The following is a 25,858-nucleotide window of genomic DNA, read 5'->3' on the forward strand; positions in this document are numbered from 1 at the left end:
TAGGCCAAAATAATTTGTCTGTTTTGAGTATTGTCAATAGTGAGTAGCGATAAGATCCTGCCTTTAGCCTCCTAGAGGTCGCTAATGTGAATAAGTAAGGTTTCGCAAAGCGACAACCCTAGACTTGCAGCTGTTCAGTGGAAAGCAAACAAATTTATTTATTTCAAACTCACCGGTACAAGTGCTTGCAAAAAGTTATTAACATAACTGTTGAGTGATAATATCTGATAATTGTTTAAAAACTATAAAAGAACCAACCAGTAAAGGTTGCTTTGTTTGTTTTTCGGTTTTTGTGTATGTGTCTTTCCTTTCATTTAGTTTAACCCATTTGTTGACGCAAATTCTGCGAAAACTGGCTCGCGTTATAAATAAACAATTGGTTTCCCTGTCTTCGTTTTTTCTCGCATTGTTTACTACTACTACATTTTCACTACTTAAATTGTCGGGTATAAGAAAACTAGTTTTTGGGGTACATACATTTGACTGGGAAAAAAGAAAGCAAAAAAAACGCAGATTCCTTCACGCCGTCTGTCAACAATCGGCAATTAGGTGTTTTCATATGAATGTACCATTTATGTACATATGTATATACACATGAGCATATCAGTGGTCTCTCCAATTATATTGGTTTCGTGGACCGGGAAAGAACGGATTTCACCAGTTTTTGTGAAGGGTTAATAAACTTTTCGCGCTTCACGTTGCACGTTTTTTGCTTTTATGCTTTTTTAATTCCGGTTACAAGTTCCTGATAAAGAGTACTTGAATGAACGTTCCCCTACTGATAAGAAATTCTCTTCTCGCAAGTCTTGATCTTGATTATTAGTAAACTTACAGCAAGGTCAATATAATTGTCTAGCTTTACGGAAACCTTAAATTTAAATATTAGGCTTTTTCTTTTGGCAGAAAATAGATTTTAATATACCTTTGCAGTTCTAACTGTTTAAGTTTAAAAGTTTCATTCTTGATTTAAATGTGGTTTTATAGTATTTTTTAATATTTCAAAAATCGTGGTTAAATTGTATGCATATAACAACTTTCTAATGGTTGGCGGAACTAATAATACACACTGCAAATCATTCGGCACTTGAAACCCAATTTATTTACGCTTTAAAGTGGAACTATGCACATTTAGTAAACAAAAACGGTGCTAAATCAACTGAGTATTACTCTAAAAAAAAGTTAAATACTTAATGACACAAATAACAATTTACTGCAGTTCAAATAGTCTTTTAAAATCCAATTTAAATAAATGCTGATTATTATTTTTACAAAATGATTTCAAAACATTTCCATTCAAGCTAAAGTAAGTGATATAACAAACAAACGATTCGCGCAAAATTATTGGCCATAAATTGTAATTAATTCGCAAACAAAACAATTCGAAATTCAATTTGCGGGCACATATCTCGTGCTCATATTTATTTCTTTCGATCGAGCAATTTGATCACGTTTTGAGCGGCCCGAACCAATACTTTCAACTCTGCCACTTGTTTAGCTAATTGAGGCGGTCGTGTGATCACTGATCAGTTACTCTTCGCTCACGCGATCTCCCGGAACGATCCGTTGACTTATTCTTCAGTCTTTGGCCAGCCACCCAACCGATCTGAGCTCCAAAGCTCACCGGGCTTTTACCCAAAAGAATTTACAAAAAAGAATTCAGGTCTGCGAAAGAACGTGCCCTTCGCACAGACAACATCAAAACATTTGTTTAAATATCTACGTGAGTTTCCAACAAAATATAATGAATTGCGGGTAGATAATAGACTTTTTCGACCGACTTTGTTATTATGTGAAATTGGCTTAAGTGCCTCGAAATAGATCGTTGAGTTATTGCGTTTGGCTCACCCTGAGAACAGCTACTCAAACAATTTCCAATCAAATAAATAATGTAATGAACCAAAATATATAGAAAAGCTGCCCTTTCGGTTTAAAATCCTTTAAAATTAAAAATGTTGAATTTTATAACTCATTTGTGAAACCTTTCATCACTTTCATTTCAATCAAATTAAAATACAAACCCAGTTTTCTATTAAATCGGTTTTATTTATTCGGTGAGACATTTGTAATCATTAAGGTTTGTTTGCTATTCTTCTTTATTTATCACAAACTCGTATTTCTTCTATTGTTTTGAGTTCCTCGGGGCTTGTTTATGACTTGCTTTTTGGTAATAACATATTTTGACGTCTCTTTTTCTTTGGGCTTGTCCGTCACGCAGACGTCTCGTAATCAAATGTATAATTATGCTAAATTTGGGCAAGTCGTTGACCTGCGCTTGTCAATCTTTAGATTTTTTAGATTAATTCGCTATTAATCTTCATTGAAAATCTCTTTTTGTCATATTAATGAAATACAATTTACAAGAAATAAAAACTAAACAACTATTTTAGGTTTCTAAAAAACTTCAAATAATCCAATCAATATTCTTGACTTTAATCTTCAGATAAATAAAACATGAGCCTCCGGGAATGTGGATATCGGCTCCTGCCGGGTCTCAAGTGGCTGCATGGCTACACCGGCCAGGATGCAGTGGCGGATTTGATAGCAGGAGTTACAGTTGGACTCACAGTGCTGCCCCAGGGATTGGCATATGCCACGTTAGCTGGATTGGAGCCACAATACGGCCTGTACTCGGCTTTTGTGGGCGGCATCATTTATGCCATGTTGGGCAGCTGCCGCCAAGTGACAATTGGACCTACGGCTTTGCTGGCTTTGATGACCAGCCGGCATACCGGATTGGGATTGGCATCTGGGCCTGCATACGCAATACTCCTGTGTCTTATATCTGGTATAGTGGAGCTCGGAATGGCAGTGCTTAAGCTGGGTGCATTGGTGGATCTAATTTCACTGCCGGTGACTGTGGGATTCACCTCAGCCACTGCTGTCATCATTGGAACATCGCAGCTGAAAGGCTTGCTGGGTCTGCGTGGAGGATCTGGATCTGATTTTATTAACACCATGCGCTCGGTTTTCGGAAACCTCAACAACGTGCGACCAGGCGACTTTACCCTAGGATTGACTTCCATCGTAGTTCTCTTGCTGTTGCGTGTAAGATAATACTTTTAATTACCTTTTGCAACCACTACTAATTATGTTCCAATTTAAATAGAAACTTAAAAACGTAAATCTAAACGGAAGAATCACAAACTTACGTGCACAGCAGTTGATAAGCGGTGGCATCTGGGTCATCGCCACCGGGAGAAATGCGTTAATAGTTCTGGTGACCAGTATGGTAGCTTACAATACTTGCGAGCAAAATGAGGATTGTCCCTACATCCTCACCGGAAAGGTTAAAAGCGGCCTGCCCAACATTTCACTGCCCAAATTCGAGACCACGATTCTGGATAAGAATGGCACCGAAATCACTCAGAACTTTCAACAAATGGTAAGCTTTATGACTCACAATCTAGTTACTTTTTTTTGCGACCGAATAAATTTCAAGGTCTACAATCTGTTTAACTAAGTGCGTCGGTTTATCTGGTTTATTATTGCTTGCTTTAAGATTCTCGTAGCGTTACTTGTTTTTAATTGTTTGTTCTAATGATACTTAGACTTGAAGGTATCTAAATTAATTCAAATGCTTTGAATTGGATTTATTATTGAATAGGTACTGTTTGAAATTAGTATTTAATATTCGGGATCGGATCATTAACAACTTTAAATTTTATTTATATCATTCCTTTCTTTCTTACCATTTCAGTTTGCCGAATTGGGTCCTTCCATGTTGGTACTACCCATTATCGCTGTGCTGGGCAACGTGGCCATCTCGAAGGCCTTTGGCGGAGCTGGACTCAGTGCCACGCGGGAGCTAATTGCCCTTTCGATGAGCAACATTTGTGGAGCCTTCTGCAGCTCCATGCCGGTGACTGGATCCTTTTCGCGCAGTGCTGTTAACCACGCAAGTGGTGTTAGGACTCCTCTGGGAGGCTGCTACACGAGCATTCTGGTTCTCCTGGCTCTTGGCCTTCTGGCTCCCTACTTCCAATACATTCCAAAGGCGGCACTCAGTGCGGTCATTATTTCGGCGGTTATATTCATGATCGAATTCGAGGTCATCAAGCCACTGTGGCGCTGCAGCAGAAGAGAGCTGCTCCCGGGTGCCATCACCTTTGTAATGAGCCTTGCTGTGGGCGTCGAAATTGGCCTCTTGCTGGGCGTGAGTGCCGATGTGGCCTTCCTGGTTTATCGAGCTGCCCGACCCGTACTGACTGTCTACAAGCTGCAGACCAGCCATGGCATCAACTACATTCTGATTCGTCCGAAGCACAGTTCACTGTACTTCCCGGCCATCGAATGGGTGCGATCAGAGATCTCCAAAGCATTGGCCACTCACGGAATCGCTCCTGTTGTCCTGGATTGTGCTCATGTTCACGGTAACTTTTTGTAAGAGGTTATCCAGTATTTTTAATAATATTTTCTGCTTGCAGATTTCGATTTTACGGCTGCTCGAGGAATGGGTTCGTTGCAGAAGGAACTTTCCAAAGCAAATGTGCCCTTGTTTTTGATGAGTGCTCATAAGGATATTGGTGTTATTCTGAAAGAATCAACCAACATTGATTTCCCGACTATAGAATGCGCTGATGACTTGGAGTTCCTGTTGGAGCAAAGTGAGATTAGATTTGGTAGTTACAATTTTCAAGCTGTTCATCCTTTCTGGGCAGGAAATTTCTCACGCTTTTCTGTTTGCTTCGCTTTTATCCACAGCTTGTTCTTCTGTTTAATCCTATAAAATCAGCAACGCCACATCTAGCACCCTCCATCTCTATTAAGTCAAGAATCTGAGTTCGATCTGTAACTAAAATTTTGTTTTTCCAGCTCCCGAGTACTGTCTGCATTTGCAGATATCAACTCCACTCGTTGAATCGCGTCTGGTACATTGCGATGCTGGAGAGCCCACTGAACTGAGTAAACTAAATGGAAATACTTCTTAAGAACCAGGATATTGTTTGTTTTAACTGTACTTAAGTATACGTTGCGGCACAAGTCTTATTTATGTCACCTTCACCTGCATAATTCTTTGCAATAATTTATAAAACTCGCAGCTCTCTAAGCTTTTCCTATTCCCAACTATAGTATTTAATTCAGTCCACATTTCATTTGCAACTCTTCCATTCCTGTATCCTAAAGTTTCCTCGATTAAGTTAATTTCAAAATGTACATACATATATAAATAAGTTTTTATAATTGTTTTATAAGTTGTTTTTAACTACTTAACTTTTAGGTAATAAAAAACCAGCTTAAAATTATGCACTGAAAGTTTTGAAAAAACATAGTTTTAAAACATTGCTCGAACTGATTAGGCATATCCCCAAAAGACTACACCAAACAAGAAAGAAAGCTGACTTCGGGGATCCGAAGCCTATATACTCTTGCAGTCATCACAAGTGTTGAGCTTAATGGATAAAGGCTTAAAAACCTTGAACCCATGACGATTTTTCTATTAGTTTGTTATATTTTGACAGATTTTTCCCTGACAGCTTTATGATATCGTCGTCCGATTTTCATGAAATTTAATTCAAAACTCAAGAGTCGTTAGAAAATTGGATATCCAAAAAACAACGATGATATAATTTTGTTCTGTTCATTTTGAATAGATTTTTAATTTTTCCTTTGGGACATATATGATAAAGTCGTCCGATCTGTAATTTTCCGATTTATATACTGCCTGTCTGTATTTACTACTTAACTTTTTTTTCATTAGGACACAAAGAGTCTCTTTCACTGCGTTGCAAACTTCTTACTGAAATTGAATTCCCTCTGCAAGGGTATAAAATGCTAAATATAAATTTTTTAAAAAGGTTGTTTTTATTTAATCTTAATAAAATTCGCATTTACTTTATATATTTGTTATTTATAAGAACTGATGCTTACGATAGATATGTTTTTAAAACTACAACTTTACATGCGTATGAACTATTAAAAGACAACTTTAAAGAAAATTACAAAAAGAGTGTCGTGTTTAAATTAAAAAAAACATTCGAAGGCAATAAATAGCAAAAATTAAGGTCTAGGGTAGCGCTTAAGTTAGGATAGCGATTAATTCGAAGGGTTCACGACGAGTACAACACTACACAACAATCGACATTTACAAATCGGTGATCTCGTGGTGAGATTCATAGACACCGGATGCTCCGCCGCCGATATTCGACATCCGTCCGGCTGGATCCTCGTTGCTCATGGAGATCCGGGTGAGCAGCTCGGTCTGGATGCGCTTCAGCACCTCGACCACCTCGCAGAGGACTCCGCTCTGTGCCGCCTGCTGCATCGCCTCATTGGCGTCCACCAGCGCCTCGTTCAGTGCTCCCAGTTCCATGCGCGCCTTTGCCCTGGCGTAGTATCCCTCGTAGCTATGTGGCTTCTGGGCAATTGCCTGCGTGGCCAAATCTATGGAGGCGTCAAGTTCCTGGTGATCGTAGAATTGGTAAATCAGTATACTACTTTCTATTTGTATTTATTCCATACTCACATTTAGTTTTCGCTTGCAGCGCGACAGATTCAGCAGCAGATTGGTCCGCAGCTGGGCGAAGATGGCATTCCTCTCGAGCAACTGCTCCAATCCAGAGATCTTGCGCAGGGCATACTGATACCGATGGGCGGCCTCCTGGAAGCGGTTCTTCCTGTACAGCACATTGCCATCCTCCAGCAGTTTGTTGAGCAGCACCACCAGGATTTCCGGCTTGCCCATGGCCATGCTCCACGTGGTGGGTCCCAGTTTGGCTCCCTTGCGCAGGAACACCTGCACGGCTTGGATGTTTCGACAGGCAATGGCTCTGTCCAGTGGCCGCATTCCGTGCACATCGATGTGCTCCAAGTTTCCACCCTGATCCAGGATGTACAGAACCAGACTGGCAGCGCCCTGGTAAGCAGCCAAATCCAGGGCAGTGCGTCCATTGTGATCCTCGTGGTGGCGATTGCAGCCGTGTTCAATGAGCGTCTTGGCCGCCGCCAAGTGGCCACGCAAACAGGCCCAGCTGAGCGCCGTGAATCCCTCGTGATCCTGGGCTTCCCGGGCAGCTCCTCTGGCCAGCAGCAGTTCCACCAGCTCCAGATGTCCCTCCTCCGCGGCAATCATCAGTGGTGTCTTCCGGGTTTGTCCCAAAGGTTCATCTAAAAGGGCACCACGTTGCAGCAGATGCTCCACCACACTCCAGTGACCCTCCTTGACGGCCAGCCAGAGAGCCGAGTAGCCCTGACGATTCCTCGCATCGATCTGTGCGCCGCGGGACAAGAGGATGGCCACCACATCCACGCAACCATGTCGGGCGGCGGCAGTCAGCGCCAGTTCACCGCTGCTCGGCTCCATGCCATTCACATCCAGATCGAACTCGGACTCGTTGAGATCCAGCAGATCCTCGAGGATCTTGCAGTGCGCCTGCGCGGCGGCTCCAATCAGCGCCTGTTGCAGGGCCACCGATCTGGTGACGTCCTGGGAGTGAGGACGCGGCGACCAGTCGCAGGCCAGCAAGTACTTCACCACCTCAGGTTAAACTTGAAGTTAAACTGCCAGGTGGAATAGCCGGGCGGTGTCTTGCCATCGTCGTCCATGAAGGTCAGGCCCAATTGAATGATCCGCAGCAGGTCCACATTGCAGCGCAACAGCTGGTAATGGTAGTCCGCCGTGGAGCGGAACTCGCCCACGGGTCGAGCGACCACACCCGGAAACTCTGTGTCCATGGCTACATAGTGGTACTTCTGCACCACCTTGCGAATCGTGCGGAACTCCTCCTCCAGGTTATGCTTCCACACGTCCCTGATGCCGCATTCCTCGTTGCTGGGTATGTGGACCTGGCCATGTGCGGCGCCACTTATGGCCGAGGGCATTGTCTGCGAAAGGTATGGGGTTTCATATAAACAAATGTGTAACCTAAGCTTTTTCGGGGGATATATAGTGTACTTTTGTGTAATTGTGTGTGTTTTGGAGTCCCACCAATAAATTTATAAGCTTTGGCAAATATTGCATTCATTAGTAAAAAATTTTGTGGCAAAAAAAATTTTGTATAGAACACAAAATACATATTTAAAAAATATTTTCTAATAAAATAACCCAATTTAAAAATGCAAAAAGGTTTCTATAAATATTTTTGTTGCCCCTAATAAAACTAATCATAAATAATATTTCACCAAGTGAAATGAATTTTGAAAAGTTCTTCCCACAATTTCTGATTCGCTTGCATCCATATTGTACATAAGTAAAAATAAAAAGTTATTCCTCCAAGTGTGTGTTGTGTTTGTGTGTATTTTGTGAGGAGGTGGGGGTTAGCAACATAATAAAATAGCTGGTCCAATTGGTTAAACACGTTAGAGAGCAACTAAACAAGAGTTTGTAATTGAAGTTCGGCCAATTTCGCTGTTAGAAGTGCTACAATTTTGCTGCAGATACGAAAGAACAACGAAAAATCAAACAAAAACGAAACAAAGGCACGATTTTGGAAATTTGCTTGGAGGTGGTTACTGGAGTGATGGGGATTACGATAGGCGCTACTTACATCGTCGCCGGTCGCCGCCTGGTGCGCACTCTTCGTCGCCGGATCAGCCACCTCTTCGCACTGACCTACAACCAAGCCTCAAGCAACAAGTTCCTCTTGGGTAAATGGTATTACGGTTTGGTTCTGAAGATCGATGCTCTTGATCAACTTGGGAGGGGAATCGGAATACATACAATTGTAACTATGCCTTTACAATAAGCTAGTGCACCTAAATCATATTGTATTCGTCGACACACTTTTTAAATATCATACGATTTGCATTGAAGGCCTTAGACTCAGTTAACGAAAACAAATCTCCAAATTAAAACTATGTTTTGTATTCTGTGCTGTATTGCCAATACTAGTAGAGTAAAACGGGTAAAATAAAATGTATTCAGACTCGTCTCCCAGTCATAACTACAAAACAAATGAATGTATTGTAACACAAATACTTCACGCTATAAATTGCCACCTCGTGAGTTATGGTCAAAAGTTTCTATATGCGAAATTGACTGTATCTGGCTTTCATAGATTCAGGGATCTGTTGATGCGAACAAAAAGACGGATCCGATGTTTAATAATACATATATTTATAACTATTTGGGGGTTGAAAACAACCCAATAAAATTGAACAAGGGAAAATCATGTTATCCTGGAAGTGTCAACATTTGCTAGGTTTCGTTTAACCAAAAATATACAATGACACTGAAAACATTCAAGGTTTTTTTTTAATTTAATGGAGGATATCGCCACAGTGAACAACCATATTGTAACCGTAAAAAAGTTACAAAATCCGTTAAATTTGTTGCGAAAACTAAGCACCAAATAAACAGTTAGAACGCCCTCAAAAAACTGCATACACACACTCACCGCACCGAAACGCATACACACTCATGCAACGGCATTGAAGATGCATTTGCATTTGCAGTTTTTTTCCATGAAAAATAAAGGCCCTGGAATCCGGCCCTCCATTCGGAATATCCGTACACCCACTCGTTCGCCTTAGCAGCTTACCCATTTCATAATATTCGATGGCGGTCTGTGTAGATCTTAGATATTTGCACAAAATGTAGTTTTGAGCGGCGTCTACTCGTTTTGCGGGGTGGTGAGGGGGTGATGGCCGGGGAAATTGTTTGGATTTCGGCACTTTCGCTACCGTTACAGCGGTCCTCTCGAGCAGGAACCTTAGCGTGAAGAGTCCTTGACGTCTCGCAATGGCTTCCAATTGATTTTGTTCAGCGAATATTGTTTGCGAGCCGCGCAAGTGCCATAATAAAAAAAAATTGTTCGTGATTCCGACAGTGTAGGTAAGCGCTTGCCTTTCGATTTTAGTGCTGGTAAGCGTTCGAATAACGAAATATCGATAGTTCAGCCACTATTTGGGGCCCTACTTTAAAATTTTGAGTTTTGTACACATGTGTATATGAAAAATTATAAAATGCAACATATATTTTGATAAAATATTAATATAGGCCAAAATAATTTGTCTGTTTTAAGTATTGTCAATAGTGAGTAGCGATAAGATCCTCCCTATAGCCTCCTAGAGGTCGCTAATGTGAATAAGTAAGGTTTCGCAAAGCGACAACCCTAGACTTGCAGCTGTTCAGCGGAAAGCAAACAAATTTATTTATTTCAAACTCACCGGTACAAGTGCTTGCAAAAAGTTATTAACATAACTGTTGAGTGATAATATCTGATAATTGTTTAAAAACTATAAAAGAACCAACCAGTAAAGGTTGCTTTGTTTGTTTTTCGGTTTTTGTGTATGTGTCTTTCCTTTCATTTAGTTTAACCCATTTGTTGACGCAAATTCTGCGAAAACTGGCTCGCGTTATAAATAAACAATTGGTTTCCCTGTCTTCGTTTTTTCTCGCATTGTTTACTACTACTACATTTTCACTACTTAAATTGTCGGGTATAAGAAAACTAGTTTTTGGGGTACATACATTTGACTGGGTAAAAAGAAAGCAAAAAAAAAGCGCAGATTCCTTCACGCTGTCTGTCAACAATCGGCAATTAGGTGTTTTCATATGTACCATTTATGTACAAATGTATGTACATATATACACATGAGTATATCAGTGGTCTCTCCAATTATATTGGTTTCGTGGACCGGGAAAGAACGGATTTCACCAGTTTTTGTAAAGGGTTAATAAACTTTTCGCGCTACACGTTGCACGTTTTTTGCTTTTATGCTTTTTTAATTCCGGTTACAAGTTCCTGATAAAGAGTACTTGAATGAACGTTCCCCTACTGATAAGAAATTCTCTTATCGCAAGTCTTGATCTTGATTATTAGTAAACTTACAGCAAGGTCAATATAATTGTCTAGCTTTACGGAAACCTTAAATTTTGCCTCATATAAAATTTAGGCTTTTTCTTTTGTCAGAAAATAGATTTAAATATACCTTTGCAGTTCTACCTTTTTAAGTTTAAAAGTTTCATTCTTGATTTAAATGTGGTTTTATAGTATTTTTTAATATTTCAATAATCGTGGTTAAATTGTATGCTTATAACAACTTTCTAATGGTTGGGCGGAACTAATAGTACACACTGCGAATCATTCAGCACTTGAAACCCAATTTATTTACGCTTTAAAGTGGAACTATGCACATTAGTAAACAAAAACGGTGCTAAATCAACTGAGTATTATTCTGAAAAAAGTTAAATACTTAATGACACAAATAACAATTTACTGCAGTTTAAATAGTGTTTTAAAATCCAATTTAAATAAATGCTGATTATTATTTTTACAAAATGATTTCAAAACATTTCTATTCAAGCTAAAGTAAGTGACATAACAAACAAACAATGCGCGCAAAATTGTTGGCCATAAATTGTAATTAATTCGCAAACAAATCAATTCGAAATTCAATTTGCGGGCACATATCTCGTGTTCATATTTCTTTCTTTCGATCGAGCAATTTGATCACGTTTTGAGCGGCCCGAACCAATACTTTCAACTCTGCCACTTGTTTAGCTAATTGAGGCGGTCGTGTGATCACTGATCAGTTACTCTTCGCTCACGCGATCTCCCGGAACGATCCGTTGACTTATTCTTCAGTCTTTGGCCAGCCACCCAACCGATCTGAGATCCAAAGCTCACCGCGCTTTTACCCAAAAGAATTTACCAAAAAGAATTCAGGTCTTCGAAAGAACGTGCCCTTCGCACAGACAACATCAAAACATTTGTTTAAATATCTACGTGAGTTTCCAACAAAATAAAATGAAGTGCGGGTAGATAATAGACTTTATCATTATGTGAAATTGGCTTAAATGACTCGAAATAGATCGTTGAGTTATTGCGTTTGGCTCACCCTGAGAACAGCTACTCAAACAGTTTCCAATCAAATAAATAATATAATGAACCAAATTATATTTAAAAACTGCCCTTTCGTCTTAAGATCCTTTTAATTAAAAATGTTGAATTTTATAACTCATTTGTGAAACCTTTCATCACTTTCATTTCAATCAAATTAAAATACAAAACCAGTTTTCTATTAAATCGGTTTTATTTACACACTCTAGTTTATTCGGTGAGACATTTGTAATCATTAAGGTTTGTTTGCTATTCTTCTTTATTTATCACAAACTCGTATTTCTTCTATTGTTTTAAGTTCCTCGGGGCTTGTTTATGACTTGCTTTTGGTAATAACATATTTTGACGTCTCTTTTTCTTTGGGCTTGTCCGTCACGCAGACGTCTCATAATCAAATGTATAATTATGCTAAATTTGGGCAAGTCGTTGACCTGCGCTTGTCAATCTTTAGACTTTGTAGATTAATTCGCTATTAATCTTCATTGAAATTCTCTTTTTTGTCATATTAATGAAAGAAACCCTTTCAGAATTTACAAGAAACAAAAACTTCAATTAATCCAATCAATATTCTTGATTTTAATCATCAGATAAATAAAACATGAGCCTCCGGGAATATGGATATCGGCTCCTGCCGGGTCTCAAGTGGCTGCATGGCTACACCGGCCAGGATGCAGTGGCGGATTTGATAGCAGGAGTTACTGTTGGACTCACAGTGCTGCCCCAAGGACTGGCATATGCCACGTTAGCTGGATTGGAGCCACAATACGGCCTGTACTCGGCTTTTGTCGGCGGCATCATTTATGCCATGCTGGGCAGCTGTCGCCAAGTGACAATTGGACCCACGGCTTTGTTAGCCTTGATGACCAGCCGGCATACCGGATTGGGATTGGCATCTGGACCTGCATACGCAATACTTCTGTGTCTCATCTCTGGCATAGTGGAGCTCGGAATGGCAGTGCTTAAGCTGGGTGCATTGGTGGATCTAATTTCACTGCCGGTGACCGTGGGATTCACCTCCGCCACTGCCGTCATCATTGGAACATCGCAGCTGAAAGGTTTGCTGGGACTGCGTGGAGGATCTGGATCTGATTTCATCAATACCATGCGCTCGGTATTCGGAAATCTCAACAATGTGCGACCAGGCGACTTTACCCTAGGATTGACTTCCATCGTAGTTCTCTTGCTGTTGCGTGTAAGATAATACTTTTAACTACCTCATGCATTCACTACTAATTATGTTCCAATTTAAATAGAAACTGAAAAACGTAAATCTAAACGGAAGAATCACAAACTTACGGGCACAGCAGTTGATAAGCGGTGGCATCTGGGTCATAGCCACCGGGAGAAATGCGCTAATAGTTCTGGTGACCAGTATGGTGGCTTATAACACTTGCGAGCAGAATGAAGACTGTCCCTACATCCTTACCGGAAAGGTTAAAAGCGGCCTGCCCAACATTTCACTGCCCAAATTCGAGACCACGATTCTGGACAAGAACGGCACCGAAATCACTCAGAACTTTCAACAAATGGTAAGCTTTATGACTCACAATCTTGTTACTTTTTTTGCAACCGAATAAATTTCAAGGTCTACAATCTGTTTAACTAAGTGTGTCGCTTTATCTGGTTTATTATTGCTTGCTTTAAGATTCTCGTAGCATTACTTGTTTTTAATTGTTTTTTTTAATGATACCAAGGCTTGAAGGTATCCAAATAAATTCAAATGCTTTGAATTGGATTTATTATTGAATAGGTTCAGCTTCAAATTAGTATTAGTAGTAGGTATAAACAACTTTTTTATTTTATTTATAACATTTATTATCATTCCTTTTTTTCTTTCCATATCAGTTTGCCGAACTGGGTCCTTCCATGTTGGTACTACCCATTATCGCTGTGCTGGGCAACGTGGCCATCTCGAAGGCCTTTGGTGGAGCTGGACTCAGTGCCACGCGGGAGCTAATTGCCCTTTCGATGAGCAACATTTGTGGAGCCTTCTGCAGCTCCATGCCGGTGACTGGGTCCTTCTCACGCAGTGCTGTTAACCACGCAAGTGGTGTTCGGACTCCTCTGGGAGGCTGCTACACGAGCATTCTGGTTCTCCTGGCTCTTGGCCTTCTGGCTCCCTACTTCCAATACATTCCAAAGGCGGCGCTCAGTGCGGTTATCATTTCGGCGGTTATATTCATGATCGAATTCGAGGTCATCAAGCCTCTCTGGCGCTGCAGCAGAAGAGAGCTGCTCCCGGGTGCGATCACCTTTGTAATGAGCCTTGCAGTGGGCGTAGAAATCGGTCTCCTGCTGGGAGTGAGTGCCGATGTGGCTTTCCTGGTTTACCGAGCTGCCCGACCCGTACTGACTGTCTACAAGCTGCAGACCAGCCATGGCATCAACTACATTCTGATTCGTCCGAAGCACAGTTCACTGTACTTCCCGGCCATCGAATGGGTACGATCAGAGATCTCCAAAGCATTGGCCACTCACGGAATCGCTCCTGTTGTCCTGGATTGTGCTCATGTTCACGGTAAGTCTTTCTTACAGGTTATCATTTCTGTATTTTTAATAATATTTTCTGCTTGTAGATTTCGATTTTACGGCTGCTCGAGGAATGGGTTCGTTGCAGAAGGAACTTTCCAAAGCAAATGTGCCCTTGTTCTTGATGAGTGCACATAAGGATATTGGTGTTATTCTGAAAGAGTCAACCAACATTGATTTTCCGACTATAGAATGCGCTGATGACTTGGAGTTCCTGTTGGAGCAAAGTGAGATTAGATTTGGTAGTTACAATTTTCATGCTCTTCATCCTTTCTGGGCAGGAAATTTCTCACGCTTTTCTGTTTGCTTCGCTTTTATCCACAGCTTGCTCTTCTGTTTAATCCTATAAAATCAGCAACGCCACATCTAGCACCCTCCATCTCTATTAATTCAAGAATCTGAGTTCGATCTGTAACTAAAATTTTGTTTTTCCAGCTCCCGAGTATTGTCTGCACTTGCAGATATCAACTCCACTCGTCGAGTCGCGTCTGGTACATTGCGATGCTGGAGAGCCCTCTGAACTGAGTAAACTAAATGGAAATACTTCTTAAGAACCAGGATATTGTTTGTTTTAACTGTACTTAAGTATACGTTGCGGCACAAGTCTTATTTATGTCATGTTCACCTGCATTACCTTAAGTTATTTCTTTGCAATAATTTATAAAACTCGCAGCTCTCTAAGCTTTTCCTATTCCCAACTATAGTATTTAATTCAGTCCACATTTCATTTGCAACTCTTCCATTCCTATATCCTAAAGTTTCCTCGATTAAGTTAATTTCAAAATGTACATACATATATAAATAAGTTTTTATAATTGTTTTATAAGTTGTTTTTAACTACTTAACTTTTAGGTAATAAAAAACCAGCTTAAAATTATGCACTGAAAGTTTTGAAAAAACATAGTTTTAAAACATTGCTCGAACTGATTAGGCATATCCCCAAAAGACTACACCAAACAAGAAAGAAAGCTGACTTCGGGGATCCGAAGCCTATATACTCTTGCAGTCATCACAAGTGTTGAGCTTAATGGATAAAGGCTTAAAAACCTTGAACCCATGACGATTTTTCTATTAGTTTGTTATATTTTGACAGATTTTTCCCTGACAGCTTTATGATATCGTCGTCCGATTTTCATGAAATTTAATTCAAAACTCAAGAGTCGTTAGAAAATTGGATATCCAAAAAACAACGATGATATAATTTTGTTCTGTTCATTTTGAATAGATTTTTAATTTTTCCTTTGGGACATATATGATAAAGTCGTCCGATCTGTAATTTTCCGATTTATATACTGCCTGTCTGTATTTACTACTTAACTTTTTTTCATTAGGACACAAAGAGTCTCTTTCACTGCGTTGCAAACTTCTTACTGAAATTGAATTCCCTCTGCAAGGGTATAAAATGCTAAATATAAATTTTTTAAAAAGGTTGTTTTTATTTAATCTTAATAAAATTCGCATTTACTTTATATATTTGTTATTTATAAGAACTGATGCTTACGATAGATATGTTTTTAAAACTACAACTTTACATGCGTATGAACTATTAAAAGACAACTTTAAAGAAAATTACAAAAAGAGTGTCGTGTTTAAATTAAAAAAAACATTCGAAGGCAATAAATAGCAAAAATTAAGGTCTAGGGTAGCGCTTAAGTTAGGATAGCGATTAATTCGAAGGGTTCACGACGAGTACAACACTACACAACAATCGACATTTACAAATCGGTGATCTCGTGGTGAGATTCATAGACACCGGATGCTCCGCCGCCGATATTCGACATCCGTCCGGCTGGATCCTCGTTGCTCATGGAGATCCGGGTGAGCAGCTCGGTCTGGATGCGCTTCAGCACCTCGACCACCTCGCAGAGGACTCCGCTCTGTGCCGCCTGCTGCATCGCCTCATTGGCGTCCACCAGCGCCTCGTTCAGTGCTCCCAGTTCCATGCGCGCCTTTGCCCTGGCGTAGTATCCCTCGTAGCTATGTGGCTTCTGGGCAATTGCCTGCGTGGCCAAATCTATGGAGGCGTCAAGTTCCTGGTGATCGTAGAATTGGTAAATCAGTATACTACTTTCTATTTGTATTTATTCCATACTCACATTTAGTTTTCGCTTGCAGCGCGACAGATTCAGCAGCAGATTGGTCCGCAGCTGGGCGAAGATGGCATTCCTCTCGAGCAACTGCTCCAATCCAGAGATCTTGCGCAGGGCATACTGATACCGATGGGCGGCCTCCTGGAAGCGGTTCTTCCTGTACAGCACATTGCCATCCTCCAGCAGTTTGTTGAGCAGCACCACCAGGATTTCCGGCTTGCCCATGGCCATGCTCCACGTGGTGGGTCCCAGTTTGGCTCCCTTGCGCAGGAACACCTGCACGGCTTGGATGTTTCGACAGGCAATGGCTCTGTCCAGTGGCCGCATTCCGTGCACATCGATGTGCTCCAAGTTTCCACCCTGATCCAGGATGTACAGAACCAGACTGGCAGCGCCCTGGTAAGCAGCCAAATCCAGGGCAGTGCGTCCATTGTGATCCTCGTGGTGGCGATTGCAGCCGTGTTCAATGAGCGTCTTGGCCGCCGCCAAGTGGCCACGCAAACAGGCCCAGCTGAGCGCCGTGAATCCCTCGTGATCCTGGGCTTCCCGGGCAGCTCCTCTGGCCAGCAGCAGTTCCACCAGCTCCAGATGTCCCTCCTCCGCGGCAATCATCAGTGGTGTCTTCCGGGTTTGTCCCAAAGGTTCATCTAAAAGGGCACCACGTTGCAGCAGATGCTCCACCACACTCCAGTGACCCTCCTTGACGGCCAGCCAGAGAGCCGAGTAGCCCTGACGATTCCTCGCATCGATCTGTGCGCCGCGGGACAAGAGGATGGCCACCACATCCACGCAACCATGTCGGGCGGCGGCAGTCAGCGCCAGTTCACCGCTGCTCGGCTCCATGCCATTCACATCCAGATCGAACTCGGACTCGTTGAGATCCAGCAGATCCTCGAGGATCTTGCAGTGCGCCTGCGCGGCGGCTCCAATCAGCGCCTGTTGCAGGGCCACCGATCTGGTGACGTCCTGGGAGTGAGGACGCGGCGACCAGTCGCAGGCCAGCAAGTACTTCACCACACTCAGGTGACCCATCCGAGCGGCATGCACCAAGGCACAGCGTTGCGTGATATCCAACTGGCCAAGGCTACTGCCAGCGGCCACCAGTGGACGCACCACATCACAGTGGCCACGCATGGCGGCCAGGATCAGGGGAGTGCACCCCTGACTGTTGGTCAGTCCCACATCAGCACCGAACTCCAGGAGCAAACTGACCATGGGTAATATACCCTCATGAGCAGCTATGCAAAGGATCGGAGCTCCGCCCATGTAATCCGTTCGGTGGTTCGGAGAAGCTCCCGCCAGGAGAACCAAACGGGAGACCTTCAAATTCGGACTGTACACATTGCGCAGGGCGCCTAGCGAAGCGGAGATGTTGTCCGCCGCTCCGGCCAACCAATAGGATTGCAGATCCCTGGGGGAAAGCAGAGTCAAGCTGGTTCCCCCATACAAGTGCGCCTTGAGCATGTGGTGACCCAGTTCCAGGGTGAGTTGCGGAGACAGCGGAGCCTGCAGGCGGGACAACCGGAAGGCGATGGCCGCATGACCCAGCCGGGCATCGCAGAGGAACTTGTTGGACTCGCCCTCGTCTCGTCGCATCAGCCACTCCCGCAAGGAGCTGTGGAAGAACATGTACGTGTTGTCCAGCCGCTTGATCAAGAAGCCATCCAGCAGCTTGAAGCGCTGCATGAAATCCGGCCAGCTAAGCGACTCTCTGCCATGACCCAGTGCCTCCATGCTGTAGTAGATCTCGTCCAGAGTCAGGGGATACAAGGCAGCCAGGCAGACATTCAGGATGGGAGCAGCCTGCTCAAAACTGCGAGCGGTGGGAAAGCGCAGATTGAAGTGCAGCAAGAAGATCTGAGCCAGCGAAACGGGGAGCACTTTGTAGCTGGACGACTTGATGACCAACTGGCCGCGGGCAATGAGATCCAGGATGAGCTTGGCATACAGCATGGATCCCCTGCTCAGCGACTGCAGATGCGAGACGAACTTCGTCTGCGGCTGGCCACCCGACTGCGAACTCTGACCTCCGCCTCCACCGCCACCGATGTTCATCCGGATTTCGGGACTGTCTGCCAGTCTGGCTCCAATGTAGTCCAGCATATCCTGCTGCAGGGCCTGGCTGCTGGCCCAACTGTCCAGCGTGAGCTGCGTGTAGCTGGGCGCCTTCACCAGCTCCAACATTTGGGTTCTCACGGTGGCCACCAGTTTCAGCCAGGCCGGGAAATGCGGCGTCAGTTGAGCCAGGAAACTGGCAATGGTGTGTCCATGATCGGGTCGATGGTACTCCGCCTCGCACAGGGCATCCACCAGGATGACGGCCACCTTGGCGGGTATCTTGCCAGCCCGATGCAGCTGGGCCAGTGGCTCCAGGATGGCCAGCTTCATCACCCGCTCCGCATCCGCGATGCACTCGCGCACACTGAGAATGTCCTGGAGATGCGGCTCCGACAGCAGGTAATCCCTGTAAGCGGTGAGCTGCGGAGCCTGGCACAACTGGGCGGCCAGGGAGTGGACGAAATCGGGCACCTGGCAGGTGAGATTGGCGTCCGCCTGGCAGAAGTGGTAGCCCACCATGTGGGAGGCCAATCCCCGCATGCGTTCGCAATGGGCACCCAACTGGAGTTGGCTGTAGATGCCATCGGGATCCTCCTGCATTTGCCGCCGGCCGAAACAGGAATACTCCACCAGCTGGAGGCAGAAGGCGGTCTTCCCGGTGCCCGGTTGTCCATTGATGAGCACCACCCGCGTCTCCGTTCCCAGCAGGATGTTCGAGAGCTGCTGCACCAGCCACTGGCGACCCACGTACGGTGGATCCGGTTCCTGCAGCGGCACCTCGAAGAACAGAGGCTTTAGCGCTAGCTGAACCGCTGCCAAAGTGGAGGCAGTTACTCGGGATCCCACAGCTGCTGCTGCTGCTGCGGAGGAGGATGTGGAACTGGATCCCTGCTGGCCGCGAGTCGATCTCCTTGCGTTTCCCTTGCGGCTCTTGCTTGGCAGTGCCTCGTACACGTGCAACATGGAGCAGCCCGCCTTGAATTTGCCGCACAGACTCAGTGCATCCTCCTTGACGCCGTGACTGGTGGCCACCGACAACTGGCTGCCACTCAGCATCCCGGCTCCGCTGGCCAGCGTCTGCTCCGGGCTGACGTTCTGCGAGGAGCCACTCGTGGTGGTGCTCGCTGCTCCCACTCCGCTGCTGCTGGTGGTGCTCGTGGTGGAGTGCGCCGAGATGGGTTCGCATCCGCTGCCGCTGCTGCTGCTGTTCCCATTGCACCCGTTGCTGCCTGGATCGTTGAGCAGCAGGCCGAGGCGAGCGTGGAGCTGGTCCTTCTGCAGCTTCTCGTTCAGGAGAGAGGAGTGGTGGTCAAGGGCGTCGCTTCCTAAGGGAAGAATTATAAAAAAAGGGGATTAGATAAGGTGCTTATTATAAGGAGAGCATGCAAAAAACAGAGTTTTATAAAATTTTAATAAGGAATTGTAATTTTGATATAACTTATTTTTATAAATTAATAGCAATTAAGTTATGTTCCTGATCTTCAAGACTTAGGTTATGGTCTTCAACATTTAGTCAACAGGGAACATTTACAAAAAATTTTGATAAATAAATAATTAGTGCAAAAAAACCTTAGATTTTCTAAAAAACAATTTAAAACCAATGACTAACAAACCTAGTTTGAAATGGTTTAATTTGAACAAACGGAATTTGCTAAATAAAAACTTATAAAAAAATCAATAAAAATATTCCTATAACATTAAAAGCCTACAAAAATGTTAACTTACTTACTCCCTAAATAATATTTTCTTATTATTAAAAATAAAAACATGCAAAATAGCTTCATAAATGAATACTCTATGTCATGACAAGAAAACTTGGTTAATTAACGACAATGAAGATGCAACATGCGACGTCTGAAACTGGAAGATGCACAAATGAGGAGTGGATCCATGCCTGCTAGTTGGTTCAATCCCGCCTCGCTCGAGTTGGAGGAGTTGACGCTCCACAGGGACTTGATCTTGCCGAAGACCAGCGAGGACAAGTGGCCCGCATAGACTGAGGTTCCGGCCAAACTGAGCCTGTTTAGTCTATTCTCGCTACTCGCTCCGTGGCGAGCGGAGGTCTTCAGGTTGTGATTGCTCACGTTCTTCCTTCGCCGCCTGGTGACCGCCGAATCCGAACAGGTGGATGTGTTCAGGGCATTCGACTCCTTGCCCTCCGTCTGGATGTCCTGGTGATGATGCTGATGGGGATGATCTAGTGATGGATGATGGGTGAGTTATCTTTTCGAGGATTTTGTACCATTTAGAGAAGAATCTTAATTTACAATCTAAAATGCATCCAACTTAAAGTGTTATTCTTTTAGGTGAAATTATGTTTGAAATTATAAAATTCCGATTATAATGAAAATAATAATTATAATTAATTATTGATCTAATTAAATCTAAAATATAATATTATATATATTTTTTTTATCTTATTAAAGAAAGAGTAAAAATATTCAAATATAATATAATTTTTTAATGTGCAACTTGTGTGTCTTCATTTTCGATCTTTTGCAAACAAAAAAGTCAACAACATTTGAACCTGACCCCCACTTGAATTCCATTCTGAACTCACCTCCGGACAGGATTGATGCCGTGTCAATGGGACAACCTCCATTGGAGGCAGTGCGTCGATGGCCGCCGCCCACTCCTCCAGCGGCTGCTCCACCTCCTCCTCCACCTCCTGATCCACCATTGCCTCCTCCAGTGAGGGCACTCCGCAGATTCTTGTGGTTGAAGAACCGCCTACGCGTCGGCGGTGTGGCAAAGGCCGGTGGTGCGGCACTCAGTTCGCTGTAGGCCACCGCATGGATGTTGTGGCTCAGGCTGTTGCTGCGACTGTGGCCACCAATTCCATTGCCGTTCTGCTTGCCAGCGGCGGAGGCAACGTTGGCCGCACCACCACCACCGCCGAGGTGGTTGTGGTGGTGCACATCCACGGTGACCGTTTGCGTGGTGCCGGTGGAATATCCATTGCCATTCGCCGAGGCCACAGCCCGGGGCAGCTTGCCATTGCTCGCGTAGCGGTGGTGGTAATCCGGCGACTGCGACTCCTGGCGGTGCTGCTGCAAGAAAATGTGCCAATAGAGTTAAGGACTTATCAATGATGAAAGTGTATATATGGAGAGAAAACATTATAATAATAGGGAAATTATACAATCAATTTATTTAAAAGAAATGGATTTGCTTAAAAAAATTATTTTAACTTCTTGTGCAACTTTCTAATTGTAAAGTTATATATAAAATAATATCATATAAATTTTACTAATTTTTTTCTGTGTTTTTATAGAGCAGCTTTCGTCAATTTGAGCAGCCTGTAAAAGAAAAGGCGTTGCTATTCGATTGGTCACATGTGTGGGCCATCTCGAGATGAAAGCTTTCAAAAGTGGTCATATATTCAAAGCACCTACTTCATAAAGCCAACGAGGTGGTGCTTCTAGGCAAAAAACCCACCTTGCAGCTGCCCTAAACCAAAATATTGTCAGGCCGATAAAAAGTGCAATTTTACCAGCCGTCATACATAATTATCATTTCAAGATCAACCTGCACAACACTTTTAAAAATTTCCATGGTTTTAACCTTGGTCTCAAAAAAAAAGTTGGGGAATTCTTTGAATTGCTGAACCCAAAGTGTGGAAAGTCAAACATGTTAAACAATTGGGGTGTTAAAATATGCTGTGAAAATGTAAAGGCCAACCAATTATTCACAAGCTAATACGAACTGCAAATATTTAATTAACAGATTTTACAAGATAATATTAAGGTTTCAAAAATCGAACAATGATTTCATCTCATAAGATAAAGGTACCTGAACTATTTAACATTTTTTATTATTATTGTATTATATTCAAGGTTAGTTTTTCTTAGTGAAACCCAGAGCCTGTCCAGCTTATAGACTGTTGTCCTCCGGTTTCACTGGGCACTAAGCATAACCAATTTCATTCACATTCGCCACAAATGACCAGCGATCGAGGTCTTAGTCATCGTCTAGTCTTTGGCTCCTTTGGATGTTGGATTGGATATGGGGGTTTCGTCTTAATGAACTGCAAATCATTTTCTGTCTGCGTTGGTTTTCGCCTTCTCTTGTTTTCCTCAGATTATGTATTTTTTTTTTGGGTAGGCCGAACAGAGACTGGACATGGCACAGAAAAGCCTGAAGAAACGTGATTTCCAGGCCAGAATCGGTAACAGAAATAAGAGTCAGAACCTGAGAACCAGTTTCTGGGTTCTGTGTGGGATAATAAGATGAAATTGGTTGGCTCCGCCAAACAGAGTCTGAGTCTGGAGTCCATTAATTGACAGCCAGGAGGTGTGTTGTGGAGGCAGGCAGGTGGTTGGATCCCGCGGAGGACCTTTGGACTTTGGAGCCAGCCAAAAGCATCGAAGGGACTGTTATGAAATTAATTGAAAGCCAGGAATTTCAAGGGATCGATCCTCTATTTAGATCATCGATTAGGGGCTTTAACAGAGTTGTTGAAATTATGGTTAGGAAAGTATAAACATTGAGTGTGTCGGGCTTGGAGCTATTCAATTTGGTCCGTTTGATGATTGTGATTTGGCTAAAGAACCCATCTGACAAGTTGGTCCGCCCGCGGATGTCTGAGTGCTCTGGTTCTCTGGTTTGCTTCCTCCAGCGGATGTCTGGCTTTCGGATCTCGAAGTCACGACCACGAGTCGCCCACTTCCGCTGGAGGATGTTTGAACAAGCCAGTCTGCCCACAAACTGTCAACTGTCTAAGTGAATATACAAGATTCTTAGATTTTTCCTATTAAAAAAAATATTACAACAAATCAATTTAGAAATGCTAAATAGAAAAAAAACAAGACAAAAATGAATGAAGAAAATCTAAAACTTAATCTAAAGTAAAAGCAATATTATGTCTTTAACTATTATGTTTATAACTGAACTTCTATAATCCTATTTTATTTTTAGAATTTTATTTATTCATTTTTTTAAGTTGATAAGGAGCTATTTAGATTTCGAGATACTTTCTATTAAACTGCAACCGTCAGCTACTTTGGCCAACTCTCTAAGGCCTTTTGAGTATCGCTGATCGCAGGCTCCAATCTCGGATAGGCGAACCACCGGGATCAGCTGGGGAATTCCGTGGCGCTGATCTCCTATCCATCGATATGCGGATCTATTGATCCGTGGGCCGAGTTCCGCCTCTATCGCATCGTAATTAAGCTGCGGTTCGCTTTGGTTCGCTTTGGTTTCGATGCGCTTCACTCAAACTCAAACCCAACCCAATCCAAGTCGATCCAATCCCAGTCCCAGTCCAAGACCCCAATCCCAGACCCCTCCTTTATTTCTTTCACTCGATGGTGATGCTGATGCTGATGCTGATGGTGGTGGTGGAAAGGCTTTCTTTAAACTAGTTCGTCGTGGGGTCTGGGATCTCTTATCGCTTCCCGCGGCGGCGTTTTAATTGGCCCCATCACTTTGATTAAGTTGTAGCCGTCACACGAGCCGTGTGCTTTGGAAAATAATTAACAAATTATGCTTGCCATACAAGGGGGGGCCATGGAAAATTCGAAAATTGAAAAAAAATCACAACTGAAAAGGTGATTTTCACTTTTCCCGCTCGGCAATTTGTCCGCCACAGAGAAAGAGGAGTTGCCACGCGGCTACCGTGAAAAAAGCGCCATAAAATTTGCACCTCTGGTTGGAGTTGGAGATGATCGGGGCCATTGAGATGGAAACAGGATGCCATTAAGTAGTGTAATTTGTTAAGAAACACAGGTCATTGTCCACTACACGTTATGCGATCACGGTGTCTCGGAACATAATCTTAATAGACATTTTTAACATTACTACAAATTGCTGCGATTTCTCTTAAGACAGGCCTTAGGTTTCAAAATTGCTATATGATTTATTAGAAAATAACTCTTTGTGGACTTAGCATACTTAAACAAACCTTAAGTGTACAAAAAACTCAGGCCAATCTTCCATCCGTACACGACTTTGTCCAAACCCACTTTTAAATCCAATTTAAATGTTTGGCAAATTATAATCGTGAGAACACACCAAACATTTTTTTTTTTTTTTTTTTTTTGTTGTGAGGAACAAATCATGTTAGAAACTTATGAACTGTCAACCGTTTTGCTGAACTTTAACCGCTCCCAAGTCAGCAAACAAATGAGCAGAACGAGCCAATTGACCGACTGACTGCTACCCAGAAATTATATCGGCCAGCAAAGCTCAAAAGACCGAACCGGATCGAAACCCCGAGGGGAGTCTCTATATAACTGCATCTGTATATCTGTATATATACCGAGTCGCAGGTGTAATAATGCCAGCTGCCACAGACTCGACCAGAAAAAGCCAGTAATTGTAATATGACAAACCCGCATTAATTTGCTCGCAAAAACTAAAGCGAAACCGAAACTGAGAAAATCGGCAGACTCCGAGACTCACACAGAAAAAAATATATGTTAAAGCTCATGTTATAAAAAATATGTAAATAGGTTGCAAAAGCTTAAAGGAACTTTAAGTGGAAATATTAATTATATTTTCCATATAAATACATAAAATATTACTTATAAAAAAGTGGTTTTTCTTTCAGTTTAAGTGGCCCACAAAAAATAATTAATGATTCTTTTTCACAATCTTGGTTACATATCGCTTGATAATATTTTGCAAATTTAAATTAAATAAATATTTTAGTTCAATATTTATTTATGCCACCGAAATTTTTAATGTTGCATTCCAATTTATCAGTGCAATGCAATTACAGCGGCGGTATTTAATGATCGAGTCCACCGAGCTGGCAACAAGATTAATGGTTCATTCAAGAATTCGATTTTCGGCCACAACAACAACAGCAGGTTCATATCAAAACAGTTTTCTTTTTTTTTTTCGCTTTTCGTCAGGCATTTTTTTCTCTTTTAAATTATGAAAAATAAAATATACATCTCATGTTTGGCCGCGGGGCGTTTGCGAGAACAACAACAGCGTCACAGAATTTGGCGGTCCCAGACATTGTGACACCAGCAAAATGCAGCAGCACCACGGCAAACGGCAAACGGCAATCTGTGGCCAAAACGAGTCTTGGCCAAAACCACGAGGGTGTGGGTCCGGCCAACTGGCTGGTTAAATCAAATGATATTTCAACAACAGTTGCCTGTGTTGAAAAATAATTGTTTAAATGTCATAAAATAAACAACACAAAACCCAGCGGAGGTCAACAAGTGTGGAGAACTGCAGGAAATTGCATTGAAAACTGGCCAAATTCAATTCAATAGTTGAGAGCGCCGCCCAAGTAGTTAGTTTTTATTATAGGTTTATTAAGTTAATGAAATTATTGAGACCACTTTTTAATTAAAAGATTTTAAAGTGCTTATGATTATATAGATCTAAGCATAACATTTAGCGTGAAGCGTTTAAATTTAATAAAAATTTAATGAAGAATGGAAG

At 42.7% G+C, this 25,858-nt stretch overlaps 4 protein-coding genes across 26 annotated transcripts in view; 2 read left to right on the forward strand and 2 right to left on the reverse strand.

The window, feature by feature from the left end:
- Positions 1 to 77: 77 nt before the first annotated feature.
- LOC108100491 (sodium-independent sulfate anion transporter) lies at positions 78 to 5,253 on the forward strand. 7 transcript variants are annotated; one of them, XM_017204427.2, is made up of 6 exons: positions 78 to 175; positions 2,441 to 3,045; positions 3,107 to 3,382; positions 3,698 to 4,370; positions 4,425 to 4,619; positions 4,813 to 5,253. In XM_017204427.2, exons 2-6 carry the CDS (start codon positions 2,452 to 2,454, stop codon positions 4,926 to 4,928), a joined length of 1,854 nt encoding a protein of 617 aa, XP_017059916.2. In that variant the 5' UTR covers positions 78 to 175; positions 2,441 to 2,451; the 3' UTR covers positions 4,929 to 5,253. The 7 variants fall into 7 exon arrangements, with proteins under 7 accessions (XP_017059916.2, XP_017059914.2, XP_017059922.2 ...); XM_017204425.2 differs by having other exon boundaries at positions 116 to 294; XM_017204433.2 differs by having other exon boundaries at positions 120 to 294; positions 4,702 to 5,001.
- Positions 5,254 to 7,362: 2,109 nt separating this feature from the next.
- On the reverse strand, positions 7,363 to 9,819 carry LOC122319879 (CCR4-NOT transcription complex subunit 7-like). Of its 2 annotated transcripts, none has more exons than XM_043207683.1 (2): positions 8,484 to 8,608; positions 7,363 to 7,821 (listed from the first exon to the last, which is right to left on the reverse strand). In XM_043207683.1, the coding sequence occupies exon 2, from the start codon at positions 7,816 to 7,818 to the stop codon at positions 7,468 to 7,470; it is 351 nt and encodes a 116-aa protein (XP_043063618.1). In that variant the 5' UTR covers positions 7,819 to 7,821; positions 8,484 to 8,608; the 3' UTR covers positions 7,363 to 7,467. The 2 variants fall into 2 exon arrangements, with proteins under 2 accessions (XP_043063618.1, XP_043063617.1); XM_043207682.1 differs by lacking the exon at positions 8,484 to 8,608 and adding an exon at positions 9,477 to 9,819 and having other exon boundaries at positions 7,366 to 7,821.
- A 202-nt stretch (positions 9,820 to 10,021) lies between these two features.
- LOC122319706 (sodium-independent sulfate anion transporter-like) lies at positions 10,022 to 15,196 on the forward strand. Of its 6 annotated transcripts, none has more exons than XM_043207679.1 (6): positions 10,022 to 10,106; positions 12,368 to 12,972; positions 13,034 to 13,309; positions 13,626 to 14,298; positions 14,357 to 14,551; positions 14,745 to 15,196. In XM_043207679.1, the coding sequence occupies exons 2-6, from the start codon at positions 12,379 to 12,381 to the stop codon at positions 14,858 to 14,860; spliced, it is 1,854 nt and encodes a 617-aa protein (XP_043063614.1). In that variant the 5' UTR covers positions 10,022 to 10,106; positions 12,368 to 12,378; the 3' UTR covers positions 14,861 to 15,196. The 6 variants fall into 6 exon arrangements, with proteins under 6 accessions (XP_043063614.1, XP_043063612.1, XP_043063615.1 ...); XM_043207677.1 differs by having other exon boundaries at positions 10,077 to 10,225; XM_043207680.1 differs by having other exon boundaries at positions 10,077 to 10,225; positions 14,357 to 14,536.
- Positions 15,197 to 15,721: 525 nt separating this feature from the next.
- LOC108100284 (protein TANC2) overlaps positions 15,722 to 25,858 on the reverse strand; it is a 65,447-nt gene continuing 55,310 nt past the window's right edge. For 5 of the 11 annotated variants that reach the window (XM_017204069.2, XM_017204073.2, XM_017204074.2 and 2 more), the window contains exons 5-8: positions 21,018 to 21,507; positions 20,352 to 20,654; positions 16,406 to 19,782; positions 15,722 to 16,342 (exon numbers count right to left, since the gene is read on the reverse strand). In XM_017204069.2, the coding sequence (XP_017059558.1) occupies positions 16,025 to 16,342; positions 16,406 to 19,782; positions 20,352 to 20,654; positions 21,018 to 21,507 (4,488 nt within the window). In that variant the 3' untranslated portion in view covers positions 15,722 to 16,024. The remainder of the gene's footprint in view (positions 16,343 to 16,405; positions 19,783 to 20,351; positions 20,655 to 21,017; positions 21,508 to 25,858) is intronic. The other 6 variants (XM_017204070.2, XM_017204077.2, XM_017204072.2 and 3 more) reach the window with 3 other exon arrangements.

The sequence above is a fragment of the Drosophila ficusphila genome, unplaced genomic scaffold, assembly GCF_018152265.1.
Source record: "Drosophila ficusphila isolate 14025-0441.05 unplaced genomic scaffold, ASM1815226v1 contig_286, whole genome shotgun sequence".
Lineage (NCBI taxonomy): Eukaryota > Metazoa > Arthropoda > Insecta > Diptera > Drosophilidae > Drosophila > Drosophila ficusphila.